General features: G+C 38.6%; 1 protein-coding gene across 18 annotated transcripts in view; it reads left to right on the top strand.

The window, feature by feature from the left end:
- LOC145513228 (mediator of RNA polymerase II transcription subunit 6) overlaps positions 1 to 18,926 on the top strand; it is a 90,893-nt gene that overhangs the window by 10,117 nt on the left and 61,850 nt on the right. For 4 of the 18 annotated variants that reach the window (XM_081508868.1, XM_081508871.1, XM_081508874.1 and 1 more), the window contains exons 4-8: positions 163 to 245; positions 543 to 651; positions 2,390 to 2,505; positions 10,039 to 10,066; positions 10,521 to 10,647. In XM_081508868.1, the coding sequence (XP_081364994.1) occupies positions 163 to 245; positions 543 to 651; positions 2,390 to 2,505; positions 10,039 to 10,066; positions 10,521 to 10,647 (463 nt within the window). Of the gene's footprint in view, positions 1 to 162; positions 246 to 520; positions 652 to 2,389; positions 2,524 to 10,038; positions 10,067 to 10,520; positions 10,928 to 11,181; positions 11,258 to 12,305; positions 12,462 to 12,893; positions 12,994 to 13,839; positions 15,267 to 18,926 lie in introns of those variants that run through there. The other 14 variants (XR_014059222.1, XR_014059219.1, XR_014059221.1 and 11 more) reach the window with 11 other exon arrangements.

Genomic DNA, 18,926 nt, shown 5'->3' with positions numbered 1-18,926 from the left:
GATTTTTCTATATAACTTTATTTACAAAAACAGGAATTGGCAAATCCCACCTTAAGCTTTAATATGGGAAAATGTCAAACTTTAGTTGTTCTTAAGGAAGTGTATTTAGCAGTTTGTGTGCATAGCTGTATTAATAAACATTTGTTTCTCCCACTGCTTTAGTTATTCCACTGGCTGATTACTATATTATTGCTGGAGTGATCTATCAGGCACCAGACTTGGGGTCAGTTATAAACTCTAGAGTGGTAAGTGTCTTTACATTCTTTAAACATTACAAAAAACTTCTAGCTGAACTACCTTGCTTCTAAGAATTAAACAGAACTCCTCTCCCTTAGGATAAAGTGTTGACCATTAGAAAGTCTTAAGCATTGCTTCCTGTGGCCAGCTCTGAGTTCAAAGTATATACCACAGCCCCAGATACATAGTGATTCAGGTTCTGAAAAACAGAAGAATTACTGTCTTTGCACATGTAATACTTTGTAGTTACTTTGTAAATTGTGGATGACTGATGAAAAATTCAAAATTGCTTTTCCCTTTATCAGCTTACTGCAGTGCATGGCATTCAGTCAGCTTTTGATGAAGCTATGTCATACTGTCGATATCACCCTTCCAAAGGGTATTGGTGGCACTTCAAAGATCACGAAGAGCAAGGTAGGTGGGACACCTGGACCCTCCTAAAACACTTTTTATTACTTGGAGGGTGAAGCTGTTTTTCTTTCGAAAAATGGCTATCAATGATTTCTTGGTGTGTTTTACCTCTTAAAGGAAGATTTCACAGGATGATAACATTGTCAGAGCTAGGTTTCCTGTAACTAGATGTGGTAGTCATAGCATTCCCATAGGAGCAACAGGTATAAATTTTAAACTCTTTGGTAAGTGACGTCTTTGATAAGTTGATTCAAGGTTTTAAAATATTTAGAAAACATAAGGGAAATCAATGATGAGGAAAGAGTAATGATGATATTTCCTTACCTAACTCTTGAATCATCTTGAAGCCTGGAACCTAACTCTGAGTCTTTGAACTAGGGGAGATGCTCTTAAAGCCATATCTCCAGATGATCACCAGTCTGTTTCTGATTTTTCCATATTACTACCTGTTGTGATGCCGGGTGTCTAGTTTCCATAGCTGTTAATCCACTACTTGTTCTGCACCATATTTTGCCAATAAAAATACTTGTAGAAACATCTACGGCAGTATACCTATATTCTGCATTTCTCTTTAGAGAAATAGCAATTTAGGATGAATTACCATGGAAAAGGTAGCCTTGCAATAAAATTCAGACCTGTGGAATAAAGGGTCTTTGAGATGTAGTTGTATTTATTCTTGATAGTAGGTGCTGGTGACAACATTTGACTTAGGAAAGTTTGCATGAGTTGAATAAACTTCTCCCAAGAGTTCTTTCCCCTAATGAAGTATTTGAAATAAAACTTAACTGGAACCCTTCCTTTAGAAACAATCCACGAGCACATTCCCCTCCCAGGGAAAATCCCACACATGATTAGTTTCAGAATTTCTCTTGTAAGTCTTTTCTCTCTTCATGATCTTCTGTTGACTGGTTTGTCCTGATTTTTAATGGATTATAGTCTTCATAATTGAGTATAGTAACTTAAGTTTATGAAAATTACATTTTCCATTTATGCCTATTAGGTTTTGTGGGAAAAACAAATTAATACACTTAAAGTAAACATAAGATAATTTCAGACGTAATCAGAATGTGTTAGATAATTATGGAAAATGTAATCTTAAAGTTTTTCATAATTAAATAATTATGAAAACGTAAGAACAATGTCTATCCATGCTAAAACTGAAATATCTTTAAAAGATATGTCAGCTTTTTAAATGTTAGAATTTTGTTTTGTTTTGTTTTTATTTATTTATTTATTTATTTATTTATTTTTACTTTACAATATTGTAGTAGTTTTTGCCATACATTGACATGAATCAGCCATGGGTTTACATGTGTTCCCCATCCTGGACCCCCCTCCCACTTCCCCATCCCATCCCTCTGGGTTATCCCATTGCCCCAGCCCTGAGCATTTGTCTCATGCATCAAACATGGAATGGTGTTTTGTTTCACATATGATAATATACATGTTTCAGTGCTATTTTCCCAGAACGTTCTACCCTCACCTTCTCCCTCAGAGTCCATAAGACTGTTCTATGCATCTGTGTCTCTTATTCTAAATGTTAGAATTTTAACCTCATTTCAGAGAGGGAGTTTGAATGCTTCTGTCCTTATGCTATATTTAATGTATTTGGGAGGATTGCCTTTGGAATAGCAGCCATTAAAAAAAATGAAATTTGAATATATTTGTGGCAGACAAAGATTTGTAAAATACAAGGCACCAAAGTAATTAGTGTTTTGATTTGGAGTTCATATTTTAATAGATAAAGTCAAACCTAAAGTCAAAAGGAAAGAAGAACCAAGCTCTATTTTCCAGAGACAGCGTGTGGATGCTTTACTCCTAGATCTTAGACAAAAATTTCCACCCAAATTTGTGCAGGTAATGAGAATACATGTGGTTAATTTTGATTTAACACTTTTTCCTGACATATTTATTTTTAAGTAAGAACTGTTTCGGATGTGATCTGAACATATTGGTTTCCTCATTAGTTAAAATCTCTGAATCAAAAGAAAGTTTTTCAAGGACTTAACGGGAGAAATGGGTAAAGGGAATCGAATTAATACTATTCCGTGGTCTTAAGTTTAATTCCTCATGGAATCCTCACAGACTGTGAGGCCTGCTTATAGATAATATATTCAGAAGGTCGCTGAAAATGTTGGTAACAAAACTAGAATCTGGAACTCATGCTCTCCCTCTGTATGCTACATTCTAGCCTGAATATAGTGGATATTTAAGTCGTTAAATGATAGAATAGTTTAAACTTTTGTAACAGAGTAGCACATTTGATGTGGAGAGTTTGGCATGACAAATGGAGGAGGCAGGAGTAAAAATAAATAGGCTTGTATCGTACTGGTGTTGAAATTAATACGAATTCTATTATGTTATTTTGGGTATTCCAACAGCAATAGCAGGTCTACTAAATGAGCTTTGGCAGAGAGGTAGGTGTGCAATGGAATATGTGAACGTTATTCTCATGATTTGTCTCAGCTCTTATTTGTCTTTACAGGATTGTGTACACACAAGGTCATAGATGGGCTTCCCTCGTAGCTCAGTTGGTAAAGAATTGGCCTGCAGTGCAGGAGACCTGAGTTTGATCCCAGGTCAGGAAGATCCCCTGGTGAAGGAAATGGCAGCCCACTCCAGTATTCTTGCCTGAAGAATCCCATGGACAGGGTGGGCTACAGTCCATGGGGTCACAAGAGTCAGATACAACTTAGATACTTAGCCTTAGACTTGAGGTCATAAATACTGTTTTTCTTGTTGAGGGCCTATTTAAGAGATTTTCAAGGGTAGTTTCTGATTGAGATTTTTCACACCTTGAGATGACTTTAGAACAGACCTCCCCTTCCCCCTTCTCTGACTCTGCTGGATGAGATGTGCTGTTGGAATGGTGATACGGTACTGAAGGGAGCAGAGGCCCAGTTGGAACTCAGAACAGAAAAGTCAGTTTAGAGGAATCTGATGAATTGCACTTGAAGATGAAACAATGTCTGTTGAATAAATAAATAAGTGAACTACAGCTGTATGTAAGATAGTGAGTAGTGACTACAGGGTGTAAGAGATTAGGTGTGGTTGACCATTCATTCAGTGAGTACATAGTATATAGTAGGAATGCTGGAGTCAGAATATCTAGACCTACACAGTACAGTAGACCCTCAGCACATGTGACTGTTGTGCATTTGAAACACACCTAGTCCATATTGAGTTGTGATATGTGTGGAAGACATACTGGGTTCAAGGACTTAGTACATAAAAATACATATAAAATATCTAGTTTAAAAATATTGGTTATATGTCTAGGATACTATTTGAAATACATTTGGTTAAAAATAATAAAGTTCATCTGTTTCTGAAAATGTGACTACTAGAAAATTTAAAATTATATATATAGTTGCATTTGTGGCTCACACTTTTTTGGGGGGCAGTGCTGATCTAGAAAAGAGAAATGGAAAATGCAAAACAAGAAACATGAAAAATTATTGATTAAAATTTACTCAGAAACCAAGAAAATCCCTTGTTTGTTCTTTTGCTAATTTCCCGAGCTGGACAGTTATATTTTTCAAGATCTTTCCTTCTTTTTAATGAAGGATTTTATTACTGTAAACTTTCCTCTTAGTACTTCTTTTGCTCTCCCGTAAATTTTGATATGTTATTTTTTCAATTTCATTTCTCTCCATATAATTTCTGATTCTCCTTTTTTATTCCTTCTTTGGCCTATTGGTTGTTCAGGAGTGTGTTGTTTAACTTCCACTGATAGAGACTAGAAAAATAATAGAAAAGAATCAATGGTACACCAGAAACTGACACAACATTTTAAATCAACTATACTTCAATTTAAAAAACAAGCAAGCAAACAAACAATAAAAAGGCAAAGGAACTAAGAGCTGGTGTTTTCAAAAGATAAAATTGACTAAATTTTAGCTAGACTAACAAGACTCAAACAAAATTTGAGACATTACTATTGAAGCCACAGAAATAAAATGATCATAAGAGACTACTGTAAACAGTTTATATGTCAAGAAATTGGATAACCTATAAGAAATTGCTTGATACATGACCCACCAAGACTGCCTCATTAGGAAATAGAAAATCTGAAGAGACCAATAATGAGGAAGGAGACTGAATCAGTAATCTTAAACCTCCCAACAAAGAAAAGTCCAGGAAGAGATGACTTCATGGGTGAATTCTACCAAACATTTAAAGAGAGTTAACACCAGTCATTCTCAGACTCTTCCAAAAAACTGAAGAGGAGGGAACACTTCCAGATTCATTTTATGAGGCCAGCATTGCTCTGATACCAAAGACACAGACACTACAAGACAAGAAAACTGCAGACCAATATTCCTAGTAAAAATAGGTGCAAAAATTCTCAATGAAATACTAGCAAATTAAATGCAGTAGCCCATTAAGAGAATCATATATCATCATCAAGTGGAATTTATCCCTGGGATGCAGAGATGGTTCAACATACCAAAATCAATCATTACAGTACACTATCAGGATGAAGGATAAAAATCACATAATCATCTCAATAGATGCAGAAAAAGCATTTGGGAAAATTCTGTACCCTGTTATGATAAAAACAAAGGTATGAAAGGAACATTCCTCAACATAATAAAAGCCATTTGTAACAGACCCACAGCTATCCTAGTCAATCGTGAAGAACAAAGCATTTTCTCTTACAATAAAAAAAAAAAACATACATTCTCTATACTTCTATTCAACACAGTATTAGAAGGCCTAGCTAGAGAAATTAGGCAAAAAAAATAAAGGGATTCAAATAGGAAAGGAGTAAAATCTGGTTGCAGATGATATGATCTTATGCATAGCAAACCCTAATGACTCCACTAAAAAACTGTTAGAACCAATACATGAATTCAGTGAAGTTTCAGGATATAAAATCAATACACAAAAATCAGTTTCATGTCTATATACTAACAACAAACTATCAGTAAAAGATAGCAAGAAAGTTCCATTTAAAATAGCATCAAACACTCAGGGGTAACCTTTTTGTTACCAGCTTTATTGAGATATAACGGGTGTACAATGTGTATGTTTAATGTGTACAACCTGTGGATTTGATACATTTATATATTGCAAAATGATTACCACCATAGCATTAGCTAATACCTCTGTCGTGTCACATAATTACTATTTCTTTTTTATGATGAGTTCATTTAAGTTTTACTCTCTTGTTCAGTCACTCAGTCATGTCTCTTTGCAACCCCATGGACTGCAGCACTCCAGGCTTCCCTGTCTTTCACTGTCTTCTGGAGTTTGTTCAAACTCATGTCCATTGAATCAGTGATGCCATCCAACCATCCCATCCTCTGTTGTCCCCTTCTCCTGCCTTCAGTCTTTCGCTGCATCAGGGTCTTTTCCAATGAGTCAGCTCTTCACATCAGGTGGCCAAAGTATCGGAGCTTCAGCTTCAGCATCGTCCTTCTAATGAATGTTTAGAGTTGATTTCCTTTAGGATTGACTGGTTTGATCTCCTTACTCTTAGCAACTTTCAAATGTATACTACAGTAATATTAGCAGTAATCACCAAGTTGCACATTAGATTCCCAGAACTTATTTCATCTTTTACCTTTGACCAGCATCTCCCCATTTCCCTTACTCTCTCAACCACTGGCGGGAACCACTCTGTTCTCTATGAGTTTGAATATTTTAGATTCCACATATAAGTGATATCATATTTGGCTTTCTCTGACTTATTCAACACTTAGTATAATGCTCTTTCAGTTCATCCATTTTTTCACAAAATGGGAGGATATCCTTTCTCACAGCTAAATAATATTCCAGTGTGCATGTGTATCACGTAAGTCTCTCTCACACACACACACACGTCACATCTTTATCCTTTCTGTTGACAGATTTATAGGTTGTTTTCTACATCTTAACTTTTGTGAATAATGCTTCAGTGAACATGGGAATGCAGGTATCTGTTCAAGATCCTGTTTTCATTCCCTTTGAATATATACCCAAAAATGGGATTGCTGGGTCATATGATAGTTCTGTTATTAATTCTTAGGGGAACCTCCATATAGTTTTCTATAGTGGCTACACTAGATTTCCACCAATAGTGCACAAGTGTTCCTCCCCTCCTTTTTTTTATTTTTTAACATTCTCACCAATTGTCTTTTTTTTTTTTTTTTTTAACTGGACTGTAATTGCTTTACAGTGCTGTGTTGGATGATTAGTGATATTGAGTACCTTTCATGTATCTGTTGGCCATCTGTGTGTCTTTTTTGGAAAAATATCTATTCAGGTCCTCTGCCCAGCTTTTAACTGAATTGTTTGTTTTATGCTGTTGACTTGTATGAGTTCTTTATATACTTTGGATATTAACTTCTTATCAGATATGAGATTTGCAAATATTTCCTTCCATTTTGTAGACTGACTTTTCATTTTGTTAATGATTTACTTTGCTGTGCAGAAGCTCTTTGGTTTGATGTATATAGTCCCACTTGTTTATGTTTGCTTTTGGTGCATTTGCTTTTGGTGTCAAACCCAAAAAGTCATCAGCAAGACTGATGTCAGGGAACTTACTGTCTGTGCTTCTGGAGTTTTATGATTTCAGGTCTTACATTCAAGTCTTCAGTCCATTTTGAGTTAATTTTTGTTGTGTGGTGTAAATTGACCATATAAACATGGGTTTATTTCTGGGCTGTCTATTTTGTTCCATTGCTCTGTGTCTGTTTTTATTTCAGTACCATACTGTTTTGGTTCTGTGGTTTTGTAGTGTAGTTTGAAATCTGAGTTATCTGTACTCCCACATTTATAATTATTGTGAATATTTTAGCATTATTCATAATAGCCAAAATCTGGAAGCAGCCATAATGTCTATCAACAGATGAATGGATAAAGAAACTGTGGGATAGACATACAGTTAAATATTATTCAGTCTTAGAAAAAGAAGGAAATTGTACTATTTGTGGTATCATGGATGAACCTGGGATATATTGTGCTAAGTGAGATAAGTCAGTCACCAAAGGATGAATACTGTGTGATTTCACTTACATGAGGTATCCAAAATATTCAATAGTCAGACTTACAGGTGCAGAAAACATTATAGTGGTTACCAGAGGATGAAGGAAGAGGAAAATAAGGAGTTGTGAAAAGGATGTAGTTACAGCTCTATAAAGATGAATGAGTTGTAGAGATTATAGTTAACAATATGGTGTTGTGCATTGAAAAACTTGCTTAGAGGGTGGATCTCATGTTGAGTGTTCTTAGCATGCACACACACATACACACAGAACTCCAAACTAAAGGAGCAAAAGGAATCTTTTGGAGGTGATGGATATGTTTATTACCTTGATTGTGGTGAATGATGGTATCACAGGTGTATGTATATGTCCAGATTCACCAAGTTGTGAATATCAAATATGTGCCATATTTTTGCAAATCAGTTATACTGCAATGTACTTGTAAAAAAAAAAAAGAACCAGAAAATACTCTGATTACTTTTACATGTTTTATGAAGGGAAGAGTGGTGAAATATGAGACTTAAAAATTGGATTAAAGTCATATTTAGAAGAACTTTATATGCTCCACAAAGGAGTTTATTGTTAACTCTATAGTCCAGTGTTCAGTCACTATTTTAAACCCATAACCCAAGAGTCATATGGCATATACTCTTGTTTCAACAGTGAAAATGCATCAACATGTTGGTGATATTTATACCCTAGGAAGTCTGTTATAGAGACTTGGTGCCCAGGTTTTGGGAGGTTTTTCAGGTGCCCTTTACCTAACACATAGGGGCTTCTCGGGTGACACTAGTGGTAAAGAACCTGCCTGCGAATGCATGAGACATGAGATGCGGGTTCAATCCCTGGGTTGGGAAGATCCCCTGGAGAAGGGAAAGGCTACCCACCCACTCCAGTATGCTGGCCTGGAGAATTCCATGGACTTTATAGTCCATGGGGTCGCAAAGAGTCGGACATGACTAGTTTGCATTCCCACCAACAGTGTAAGAGGAAGTGGCAACCCACTCCAGTATTCATACCTGGAGGATCCCATGGGCAGAGGAGCCTGGCGGGCTATAGTTCATAGGGTCGCACAGAGTTGGACACAACTGAAGGAACTTAGCACCCACGCACCTAGCACATACCAAAATTCCACCACACTCTTTGAAGGAAGCAAAAACAGCATTGTAATACAAACAGTCTAGGCATAATGAACTGCCATTATCAGTTAGAAAATGGTGGGAACCCTCCTGAAATCCAAGTTTCCAGATACCAGTCAAAGGCCAACCTTGCAAGCTGGCCCTTCTAAGGATCGTAGCCTCAGGCCTTCTGTGTTAACCTTTTCTATACACTGGGTAATAATGGGGAGCTCAGTTTTGGTCTTATTAAGTGTAGTGGTTCCCAGAACTTGTAGTTGGAGTGGGTTGGTAGGCAGTGGGTAGCATGACTCTGGAGCACATGATAACAGAAAATTTTGAAGCCTTTAGTCGTAGGAATAGAAAAGAAAGCTTAGGGAGGGCATGTAAATTCAGAAGGAAATTCCAAAAACAAATAGAGGCATTAAGTGTTCTATTAGAACACTTTTATTCTGAGATGACAGGGAAGTATAGAGAAGTACTTTTCATGTATGTATGTCTGCATGTAAAAGTGTAATAAGTTTGAAGGTAGATAGAAGGGAGAGAGTTTGGGATGTTGACACCTTCCTTGGCTGATGGTGAAGGGTAGGTTGTGAGCCTTGAGGAGGAAGAAGGAGCAGGGGAGGAAGAAAGTGTTTTAAAGCATTTAACTTGGGTAGTGAAATCCCAGAGATGACAGGGACCACTCAAGTAAAAGAATTGCCGTGCTGAATGAAGGATCTGACCTTGTTCTTGACTCCTAGTGTCCCCATCATTTTTTCCTGCAGTTTGATTTCTAATAGTGCACTCACTCAACAGAAGTCTTATATTCAGAGAAAAATACCTCTAATTCTTTATTTCCCATACCTGCCAACTTTAAAAATCAGTCATCCAGATTTCATTCTGCTTACTTACAGCTTGTTTCCCCTAAGCAAGTAAGTCTATAGAGTTTTGAAAAGCTCCATTATTCCCTATCATTGGATTCTCCTTAGCTACTTTTTTAAAATATTGTAGCCTCAGTGCAGACACAAAGGACTTTGTTGATGTTCAAGGTTTTTCTTTTTTTTAAATGTTTGATTCTTTTGTTCTAGTTTTACATTTGTGTCTTTTCGGAACTGGGGGATAAGAAGTAGAAAATGATAAGTTTACTTTTTATGGTATATGGATAGTAGTTCTTCTTCTGAAGTCATTTATAATATAATTTGCATGCAGGTATAATTTTAATGGAAATTATGAAGTCAAGAAGAAGAAAGCTTTGCTAACCTACCCTGTTTTCTTTCTCCTTTTCCTCCACCTCCCTCCCCTACACTTTCTTAAAATTGCAGCAGAAGTCTGGAGAAAAGCCTGTCCCAGGTATGGTTCATCTGATAATTCTTATTAAACTTGAAATAATAACAACTATAACATGTGAGATGAATTGTCATTTTGTCCTTTTAGACTCTCTAATGGTAATTTGTTACTCCTAACCTTTGTTTTGATTTGCTGAATTGCCAAAAGATGGTGCTTTTGTGGTTATTATAGTAGTATTTAAAAGATGAATTGGAGTGGGATGAATAGGTATTGAGGATGAGTGGAAAAGCTGAGGTGATTTGAGGTTGTATCATAATTTGCTTGTATTACCAGGCTTTGGGTTTGTAAAATGAATCGGTTCTTAAACATCTGCCTGATGAAACAGCTAAATCTAGAACTTGGGATAAGTAGTTTAAATGAATTGAGAGTCTGAACCATTCACATTAACCATTGTCTAAATTGGTCTCATCCCTCCACCCACCACCCCCTCCAAAAAATATCTGCTTTTGATGTCTAGTGGATCAGACAAAGAAAGAGGCAGAACCTCTACCAGAGACTGTAAAATCTGAGGAGAAGGAGACCACAAAGAATGTGCAACAGACAGTGGGCACTAAAGGCCCACCTGAAAAACGAATGAGACTTCAGTGAGTATTGGAGAAGAGAGAAGCTGGCAAGACTCCTCTTGTCCACATTTTACCTCATTACTGTGACAGGCTCTTGAACTTTAAAATTCTTTGTCATAATCATTTGTATAGAATGTGCTTATTCTTTAAGAAAGGATATAAGGATGCTCATGCTTTCAAACTAAATATTTTTAGTGTACCTTTTGTAACCTTTTCCCTTCTGGACTTAAGCAGCTTCCTGTCTCACATGTTTACTGCTATATATGTTTAAAAACAAAATAAAGGTATTTGTATAAATTACTTTATCTTGACTTTCCCCCCCCTATTTTCTCTCTGAAATATTTCCAGGTACATTTTGCGAACACAAAGGACTTTTGTTAAACTAGCAACTAAGCTGATTTTCTATTCTTAGTTGCATATTCCTCAGTATTAAAATAGTAAGGTTACTAACAATGTGAAAGATAAAGGGAAAACAACCTTATTCACCGATACCACTGTCCTACAAATACCGTAGCGATGTTATGAATTTTCCTTGTCTTCTTTTTCTATGTGTAGATGCTTTTTTTTTTTGGCTTCACTGCGTGGCATGGAAGCATGGAGTCTTAACCACTGGACCACCAGGAAAGTCCCTGTGTGTAGATATTTTTAAAACCATAGTTTGTAAATTTTCTGTTCATACTGTTTTACTTTATCATGTTTTGTCTGTTGTATACACTATGCCATGCTTACTTAGTTTTTATAGACTATTTATAGTTTATTCACTGAATAATTCCTGTGAATGATTGTACCTGTTTTCTTAAACTCTCCCTGTGTTGTACTTAAGTTTTTCCCAGTTTGCATTATTTAAATAAGACTGTAGTGATTTCGGGGCTTTCCAGGTGGCGTTAGTGGTAATGAACCCATCTGTCAATGCAGGTTAGACGCAAGAGACATGGGTTCTATCCTTAGGTCGGGAAAGTCTCCTGGAGGAGGACACAGCAACCCACTCCGCTATTCTTGCCTGGAGAATCCCAGGGACAGAGGGGCCTGGCAGGCTGCAGTTCATGTGGTGTCACAGAGTTGGACACGACTGAAACAACTTAGCATGCACGCACGCAGTGATTACATTTAGTATTTATTTCCTTAGTATAGACTTCCAGCAGTAGAATCACTAGAATCTGTACTTTTTTTTTTTTTTTTCTGTTAGTCCATATTGCCAGGTTGTTTTTCTCAAAAGTTTTGCTGTTATTACTGTAACAGCAAAATATGAAAATACCAACTTCTCCAGAATCTCGCTGACACTATGTATTGTAGTGTACATTTTTAGTGTAAAGTAGCAAAAAAATGGTGTTTCATTATTTTAAGTGGTTGAATAATTTCTTATCTTTGATTTTTGCTTTTATGAAATATCTGATTTTCTGTATTGTGTAAGTTTTTTAATTTTGACATAATTTCAGGCTTATAGAAAAGTTGTCAGGCTAGTACAAATAATTCCTCCATATATACCTTTTACCCAAATTCCCCATATATTAACATTTTCCGTGTTTGTTTATTCTTTACTCTTTGTCTCTCTCTCCCTGTCTCTAACTTCTGCTGTCATTTGCTGTTTCTCTCTCTCTCTTTGTATATGTGCAAATGTGTATTATTATTGTTTAGTTGCTCAGTCATGACCAACTCTTCTGCAATCCCATGGTCTGTAGCCCACCAGCCTCCTCCATCCATGGGATTTTCCAGGCAAGAATACTGGATTCAGTTGCTGTTTCCTTGTCGGGAGGATCTTCCAGACCCAGGGGTGAAACCTGCATCTGCTGCATTGGCAGGTGGATTCTTTACCACTGAGCCACCAGGGAAGCCCTGTGAGTGTGATGCATATGTATAATACATATACACACCTTTTATTTTGAATTGAGAGACAGCTGCAGTCATGATACCCATTTCCCCTGAGAATTTTAGTGTACATTTCCTAAGATCAAGGACATTCTCTTACATAGTCTTGGCACAATTATCAACATTAAACCAGTATGATACCATTATCTAATCTGTAGGTCTTTTTCAGGTCTTGCTAGTGGTGCCAAGAATGTCAGCAAAAGAATATCCTGAATTGTACATTAGATTTAGTTGTCCTGTCTCTTTAGTCTGCTTTAATCTGGAACAGTTCTTTAATCTTCCTTGTTTTTCATGACTTGATATTTAAAGAGTTTGGGCCAGTTATTTTGTTGAATGTCTCTTTAGTTTGAGTTTGTTTGATAGGTTTTCATAATTAAATTTACCTCATGTACTTTTGTTAGGAATACCATGGAAAAGATGCTTATGGAGGCATGAGCTGTCTATTTGTTCCATTGCTGGTGATGTTAACTTGGAGTACTTGGTTATGGTGGTGTTTGTCAGGTACTCCACTGTGAAGTTAGAATTTTTCTTTTTGTAATTTTAAGTATCATGAGGTGGGGGTAAGGGGTGGGGGAGTAGTTTGAGGCTCTGTAAATACCATGTTATTCCTCAAAACTTTTATCCTCCGGCAGCTTTCATTGATCATTCTTACCTGAATCATTTATTACTACTAGGGTTGCCAAATGGTGATTTTCTAATTTCTTCTTTCTGTGTTTATTACTTGGCTTTCTGTTACAAATAAGAGCTGCACCTGGCCCTACTCCCCCGGTACTTATTTGTTTATATCACTATAGATGCCTGGAATCTTATTTGTTCAATGTATTGTGTTGTATTCACCATCATTCATTTATACTGATGCTCAAATTGTCCCAGATTGGGCTAATGGAAGCCACTTCAAACTGATTCCTGTGGTCCTTTTGACATAATCCTGTCATTCCTTGAGTATTTTATGTTTTGGCACAATAAGATACCCCAGGTTCATCTCAAAAACCGTAGAGTCAGCTGTTTCTCTAAGGATCCCTCCTTCTTTTTGGTAGAGAGTATATTTGGAAATCAAGATCTGTGTGCTAGGTGTGTTCATTTGCTACTGGGGTGCCATGGCTTCTGGGCTTTTTTAGCTGATAGAGTTAAGAAATAGATATATACTGGGACTTCTCTGGTGCCCTGGTGGTTAAGACTCCGTGCTACCATTACAGGGGGCATGGGTTCGATCCCTGGTTCTGGAAGTAAGATCCTGCATGCTGCATGGCATGGCCAAAAAAAAGAAATGTGTGTGTGTGTGTGACATGAATGAATACACATACATCCGCACACGTATCTGTCTGTTTATTCTGTATATATTAAAAGCTACCCCAAAACTCACTGCAGATGGTGACTGCAACCATGAAATTAAAAGACACTGCTCCTGGGAAGGAAAGCTATGAGAAACCTAGACAACATATTAGAAAGCAGAGACATCACTTTGCTGACACAGGTCCATATAGTCAAAACTATGGTTTTTCCTGTAGTTGTGTACGTATGTGAGAGTTGGATCATAAAGAAGGCTAAGCGCCAAAGAATTGATGCTTTTGAACTGTGGTGCTGGAGAAGACTCTTTTGAAAGTCCCTTGGACAGCAAGGAGATCAAACCAGGCAATCTTAAAGGAAATCAAGCCTGAATATTCAATGGAAGAACTGATGCTGAAGGTGAAGCTCTAATACTTTGGCCACTTGATGTGAAGAGCCAACTTCGGGAGATGGTGAGGAACAGGGAGGCCTAGACTGCAGCAGTCCATGGGGTCACAAAGAGTCAAACATGACTAGGTAAACGAACAGCACTGCTACCACCCATCCCATGCATCTTGTTGAGGCTGAAATTTGTATTTCCTGGTGATTTAGTGATGTTAATTAAGCATACTTTCCTGTGACTAATCGACTATTTGAATATTCTTTTTTGTGAAGTGTGTCCATTTTTGTGAAGTATGTTTTGTCTGTCTGTCTCCCAGAGTCAGAAGAGTCCTTTGTATGCACTGATAAGAGTCCTTACATGTATTGTTTTTAAATGTGTCTTTAAAGCCAGAGTGTAAGTCCACTCTGGCTTGCCTTCTTACCTTTTAATGGTGACCTAAAAATTATCAAGTGTTCTTAATTTTAACGTAGCTTAGTTTGTCAGTCTTCTCCTTTATTAATGCTTTTTTGTGTCTTGTTTGAGGTTTTTCTCTACATTGCAGTTATGAAAATGTACTCTTCTGTCATATCTACAAGCTTCATTATTTTATATTCTCCATAGCCTGTAAAGTCACAATAGGGGGGGAGCATACTCCAATCAATAGTTGCAGTGTTTTTCATCATTGCATACTCCTCTCTTAATGGCATTTCTCTAATTTACAGAGTTGAGAGTCAAATAACTGACACAGCTCCTTCTTACACATACCTTGCCTAGAGCACACAGGGTGCCATCTTTTACTTCTCCAGTATCAACTGTATCCTTCCTGAAGTGGTAGCTGGCTTCCCAATACTTGATACCTTTAACAGTGTTATCTGAATTATGGCATTGTGTTACTTTAGATTGGGAATTGTTTATGTATTCACGCTTTACCCTGTCACACAAAACATTTGAAGGAAGACATCTTTTGTATGTTGAATTTCCACACCATATTGGCCTCAACTATCTCCTTGTACATTAATTGTTTCGTATCAGCTCAGGGGCACTCCTTGCTATTTGGTCAAAAATGTACTGACCTTGTTTATTGTGGTTGTTACACATTTTGTGATAACAGTAGACGCTGTCACCACAAGCCATCCCATCCTGCACATAGAAATTGTCAGGGCGTCACCTTGAACTTCCATTGTACCACTCAGGAAGGTTACATTCTTGTGCTCTACAGAGCATTCCAAGAGAAGCAAACTTACATTTTACATTGCAAGATCCAAAAGCAGCCTGCCCAAGGTTTCAATTTATAAGAGATAGACAAGGATCCTTTCTGCACTGACATTCTGATCCACAGTCACAGCATACTTTTTCAACTTCCACTTCCTTGTTATGACATAATTCCGATGAGTAATGTTTTGAGAAGCTGGTGTATTCATCACACAGAGTCCCTTGTGATTAATGAGGTTAAAGTAACTTCCATAGCAGCAGTTGCCAGAAGCACTGGTATTTGTATTATAGGCATTCATGATGCAATGTTTTTTCTCAAGTAAACAGAATTCCTATGTATGAAACATACCAAGATTATGACCTAGTTATTGAGCAATGACCACTGCAAAAGGAAAGCAATTGATTTACCTTTGAGGCATTTATAAACTGCTAGCCCAAAATGATGGTAGCATATCCCTGAGATTCAAGCCAACTTAAATATATTAGAAAGCTCCTTGCACACAAACAGATGCCCAGAAACATGTGGCAGACGTATAGAGATGAACACTTCCGTTGACTTGAAGCTGTTGAGAAGTTGACTCATGTCTTGGTCAACATTAATTAGATTCCCGTGGTTCTAAATCTCAGTCCCAGTTACAGAAAGGTGAAGACATAGCCGTAGACAGATTGGATCTGTTACATTAAGCACACTTAATATATCTTCTGTGGCCTTGGAGGCATTTGAATAATTGAAACTGTAATTTTCCACCACCATAAGCACACTCCACAAAGGGCCAGTGAGTCCACCAGCCAAGGGAATGGCAGTTTTGTGGCATTGTGGCAGTTTTAAACTCTCTACCTTAAACTCCAGCTTCTGACATAGTTATTTCTTCCTCCAAGCTGCATTTCATGAAAACTGACCCTTGTTACTATCTTATCTAACACAACTGGTGTTCAAATGTGGTAGAGTGCTTCAGGGCTCAATTTCATAAGTGAGGTCATTTATCTGTGGCATCCCTCGAAAGGCTCCCCGGTGCTGGACAACCAGAGAATTGGGAGCCCTTTCACGTAACCATGATAGTAGCAGTTACCCGGATAAAGGGCTAATTCTCTTGGAATCCATCCTGCTCCCTGTAGGTGTCTGGAAACCAAGAGCTTCTTAGGCTGTGGACGAATGACCCGCGTGCAGCTGGAGACCAGACCCTGAGCCACTCTTGAAGGCTCCACATGCGCTGGGGATGTTGGGCAAGCCCCACTTTGGGCGAGCCCCGGTGCCAGTTGGGCCGGGTTTGCGCGGAGCCTGTGGGCAGGTCAGGAGCACCTGCAGCCTGAGCCACAGGAGGGCGCAGTCGCAGGCGCCCGGCCACACAGCTCTCCACTATGCGGCCTTTTGGAGAGCTACTGGGCAGCTCTCTGCGGTCTTGGGAAGGTGGGTGAAGACTTGAGTCTTCCGAAGCTTGCTTCCGAAGCAAACCTTCTTCCAAGGCGGGACCTCAGCTTTCTGGGTTGGGCGGCCGCTGCCCTGCCCCTGAGAAAAGGGGCAGTTCCTCAGTGCTGGTCAGTTACAAGGAACTGGGGCTGGGGTTCCAGGGTCTGGAAGCTGGCCAGAGGGAGATGTACAGGAAAAAAAAGTAGAGTGACAACAAGAGGGAACTGAGCGGGCAACTGAAGCCCTTTAGAGGGGAGGAGTGAGGCGGTGTAGGGAAGAGACAGCAGCAAAAGGGTACACTGGGGCGATGGGAATTTAATTCAGAAGAGAGAAGCTTAGAAGGTCAGCATTCTGGAAGAGGCTATGGAGATTGAGACATCAACCCTGTTTCACTTCTTGGTATTGGTCCTAACAAATAGGCAAAACTAAATTTTCAGTAACTTGTTCCCACCATGGGCTTACAAAATTTTACTAAAGCCAGCTGCTGGCTGTTCCTAAAAGGGATATACCGTAAGTCTGTTTTCCTGAGGAAGACTAAGAGGGTGTTAACTGCATTTTTGCCTAACTCCTGCAGTAAAGAGTAAATAGGGTGTGTGTGAGACAGAGAGTGCTAATTTAATACAGTATAATTTTTCACCCCTTTAAATTTTATTTTAATAAAACAGCTTTATTGCAGTTTATTTATTCTATAGCAAACTACACATACATTGTATAACTGCAACAGGGCAGAATGAGCACAGCTCCTAGCAGGCAGCCATTGGTGTGCATCACTACTCTGCACCCTGTAACTAAGGCAACAGGTCTTCCTCAGCCGTTGCTCGGGGTTCTCAGTGGGCCCTGCCCACTGGTGTCTCAGTGAGGGACCACTGGGGAAAGTGATTCAGTCAAGGGTGGGTGGTATGGTGGTCATCAGGTGGAGAGTGAGGTAAGAGGCAGAACCAGGCCTTCTCCTGGAGGCCCTCCAGCTCACCCAAGCCTTGGGCCAGCAGGGAACAGACTGGGCCCTACGTCCTGCAGGGCTCCAGAGCCCTCACTAAGGCCCTCCCCTAGCCTTGGTCCAGGCCTTGAGGCAGCAGTGAACCTCTTCCCCCATCCCTGTCTCTGTGACCTAATAGCAGTGGCCATCTGTCTGGTCATAGTCTGTGAGACCTGGGCTCCCCATTTGGGTGGTCTGAGGAGACTGAGGGCCAGTGGGCAGGGCATGACAGCTGGGCAGGATGTGGGTACCTAGCCCTGAAGGAGCTGCCAACTGAGATCTGCCTCCTCTTAGCCAGGACTGGGACCTTGGAGGGTGAAAGTTGTGCCTTGAGACTTTGCCCTTCCTGGTCAGGACAGAGAATAACATTCATCTGGTAGAGAGTTACAGGAACATCATTACCTGACCATGACTGGACCTCAAGAACAAAGCATCTGACACTGAGAAGTCTGCAATAACTAACCACACCCATCCCTCACCTTTGGCTTTTAAATGGACTTACTGGAAGCTTTCAGTAACTTTGAGGTTCTTAGTGCATGAGCCACCCATCTCTTTGTATGAATCTGTAATGAACCTTTCTCTGTTCCAAACTCTAATGTTTAGTATTGATGGGCCTCACTGTGTGTTGGGCACACAGACTTGTGATTTTGGTAACATAACTAGCTAAATTAAGAAACTGTACGACTGTTTTCCAAAGTGGTTGTACCATTCTACATTTCCATCACCAGTATATATATAAGAATTCTAATCCCTCTGCATCTTTACCATCAGTTGGTATGGTCAGTCTTTTAAATTTTAGCCATTCTAGTAAGTGTGTAGTGATATATGTTGTAGCTAATTTTGCATATTCCTATTACTAGTGATGTTGAGCATCTTTTTCTGTGCTTATTAGCCTTCCATGTATCTTCTTTGGTAAAGCATATGTTCAGATCTCTTGCCTATTTCTTGAGGATTTGTTTCTTACTGAGTTTTGAGGTTTTTTAAAAAATATATTTTGAATAGTCCTTTAGCAAATATGCATTTTAAAAATCTTTTACCCCAGTCTGTGGCTTGTCTCTTAATTCTCTTCATAAAATATTTTAAAGAGAAGTTTGTAGGTTTGATGAAGTTCAACTTATCACTTTGTTCTTACATGGATTTTGTATTCACTGCCACATCTAAGAAACTTTTGCTTAACTTTCAGCTCTCAG

Source organism: Giraffa tippelskirchi, chromosome 7, assembly GCF_054371585.1.
Source record: "Giraffa tippelskirchi isolate mGirTip1 chromosome 7, T2T-mGirTip1v1.2.pri, whole genome shotgun sequence".
Taxonomy (NCBI): Eukaryota; Metazoa; Chordata; class Mammalia; order Artiodactyla; family Giraffidae; genus Giraffa; species Giraffa tippelskirchi.
This window is presented reverse-complemented; position numbering and strand designations above follow the sequence as displayed.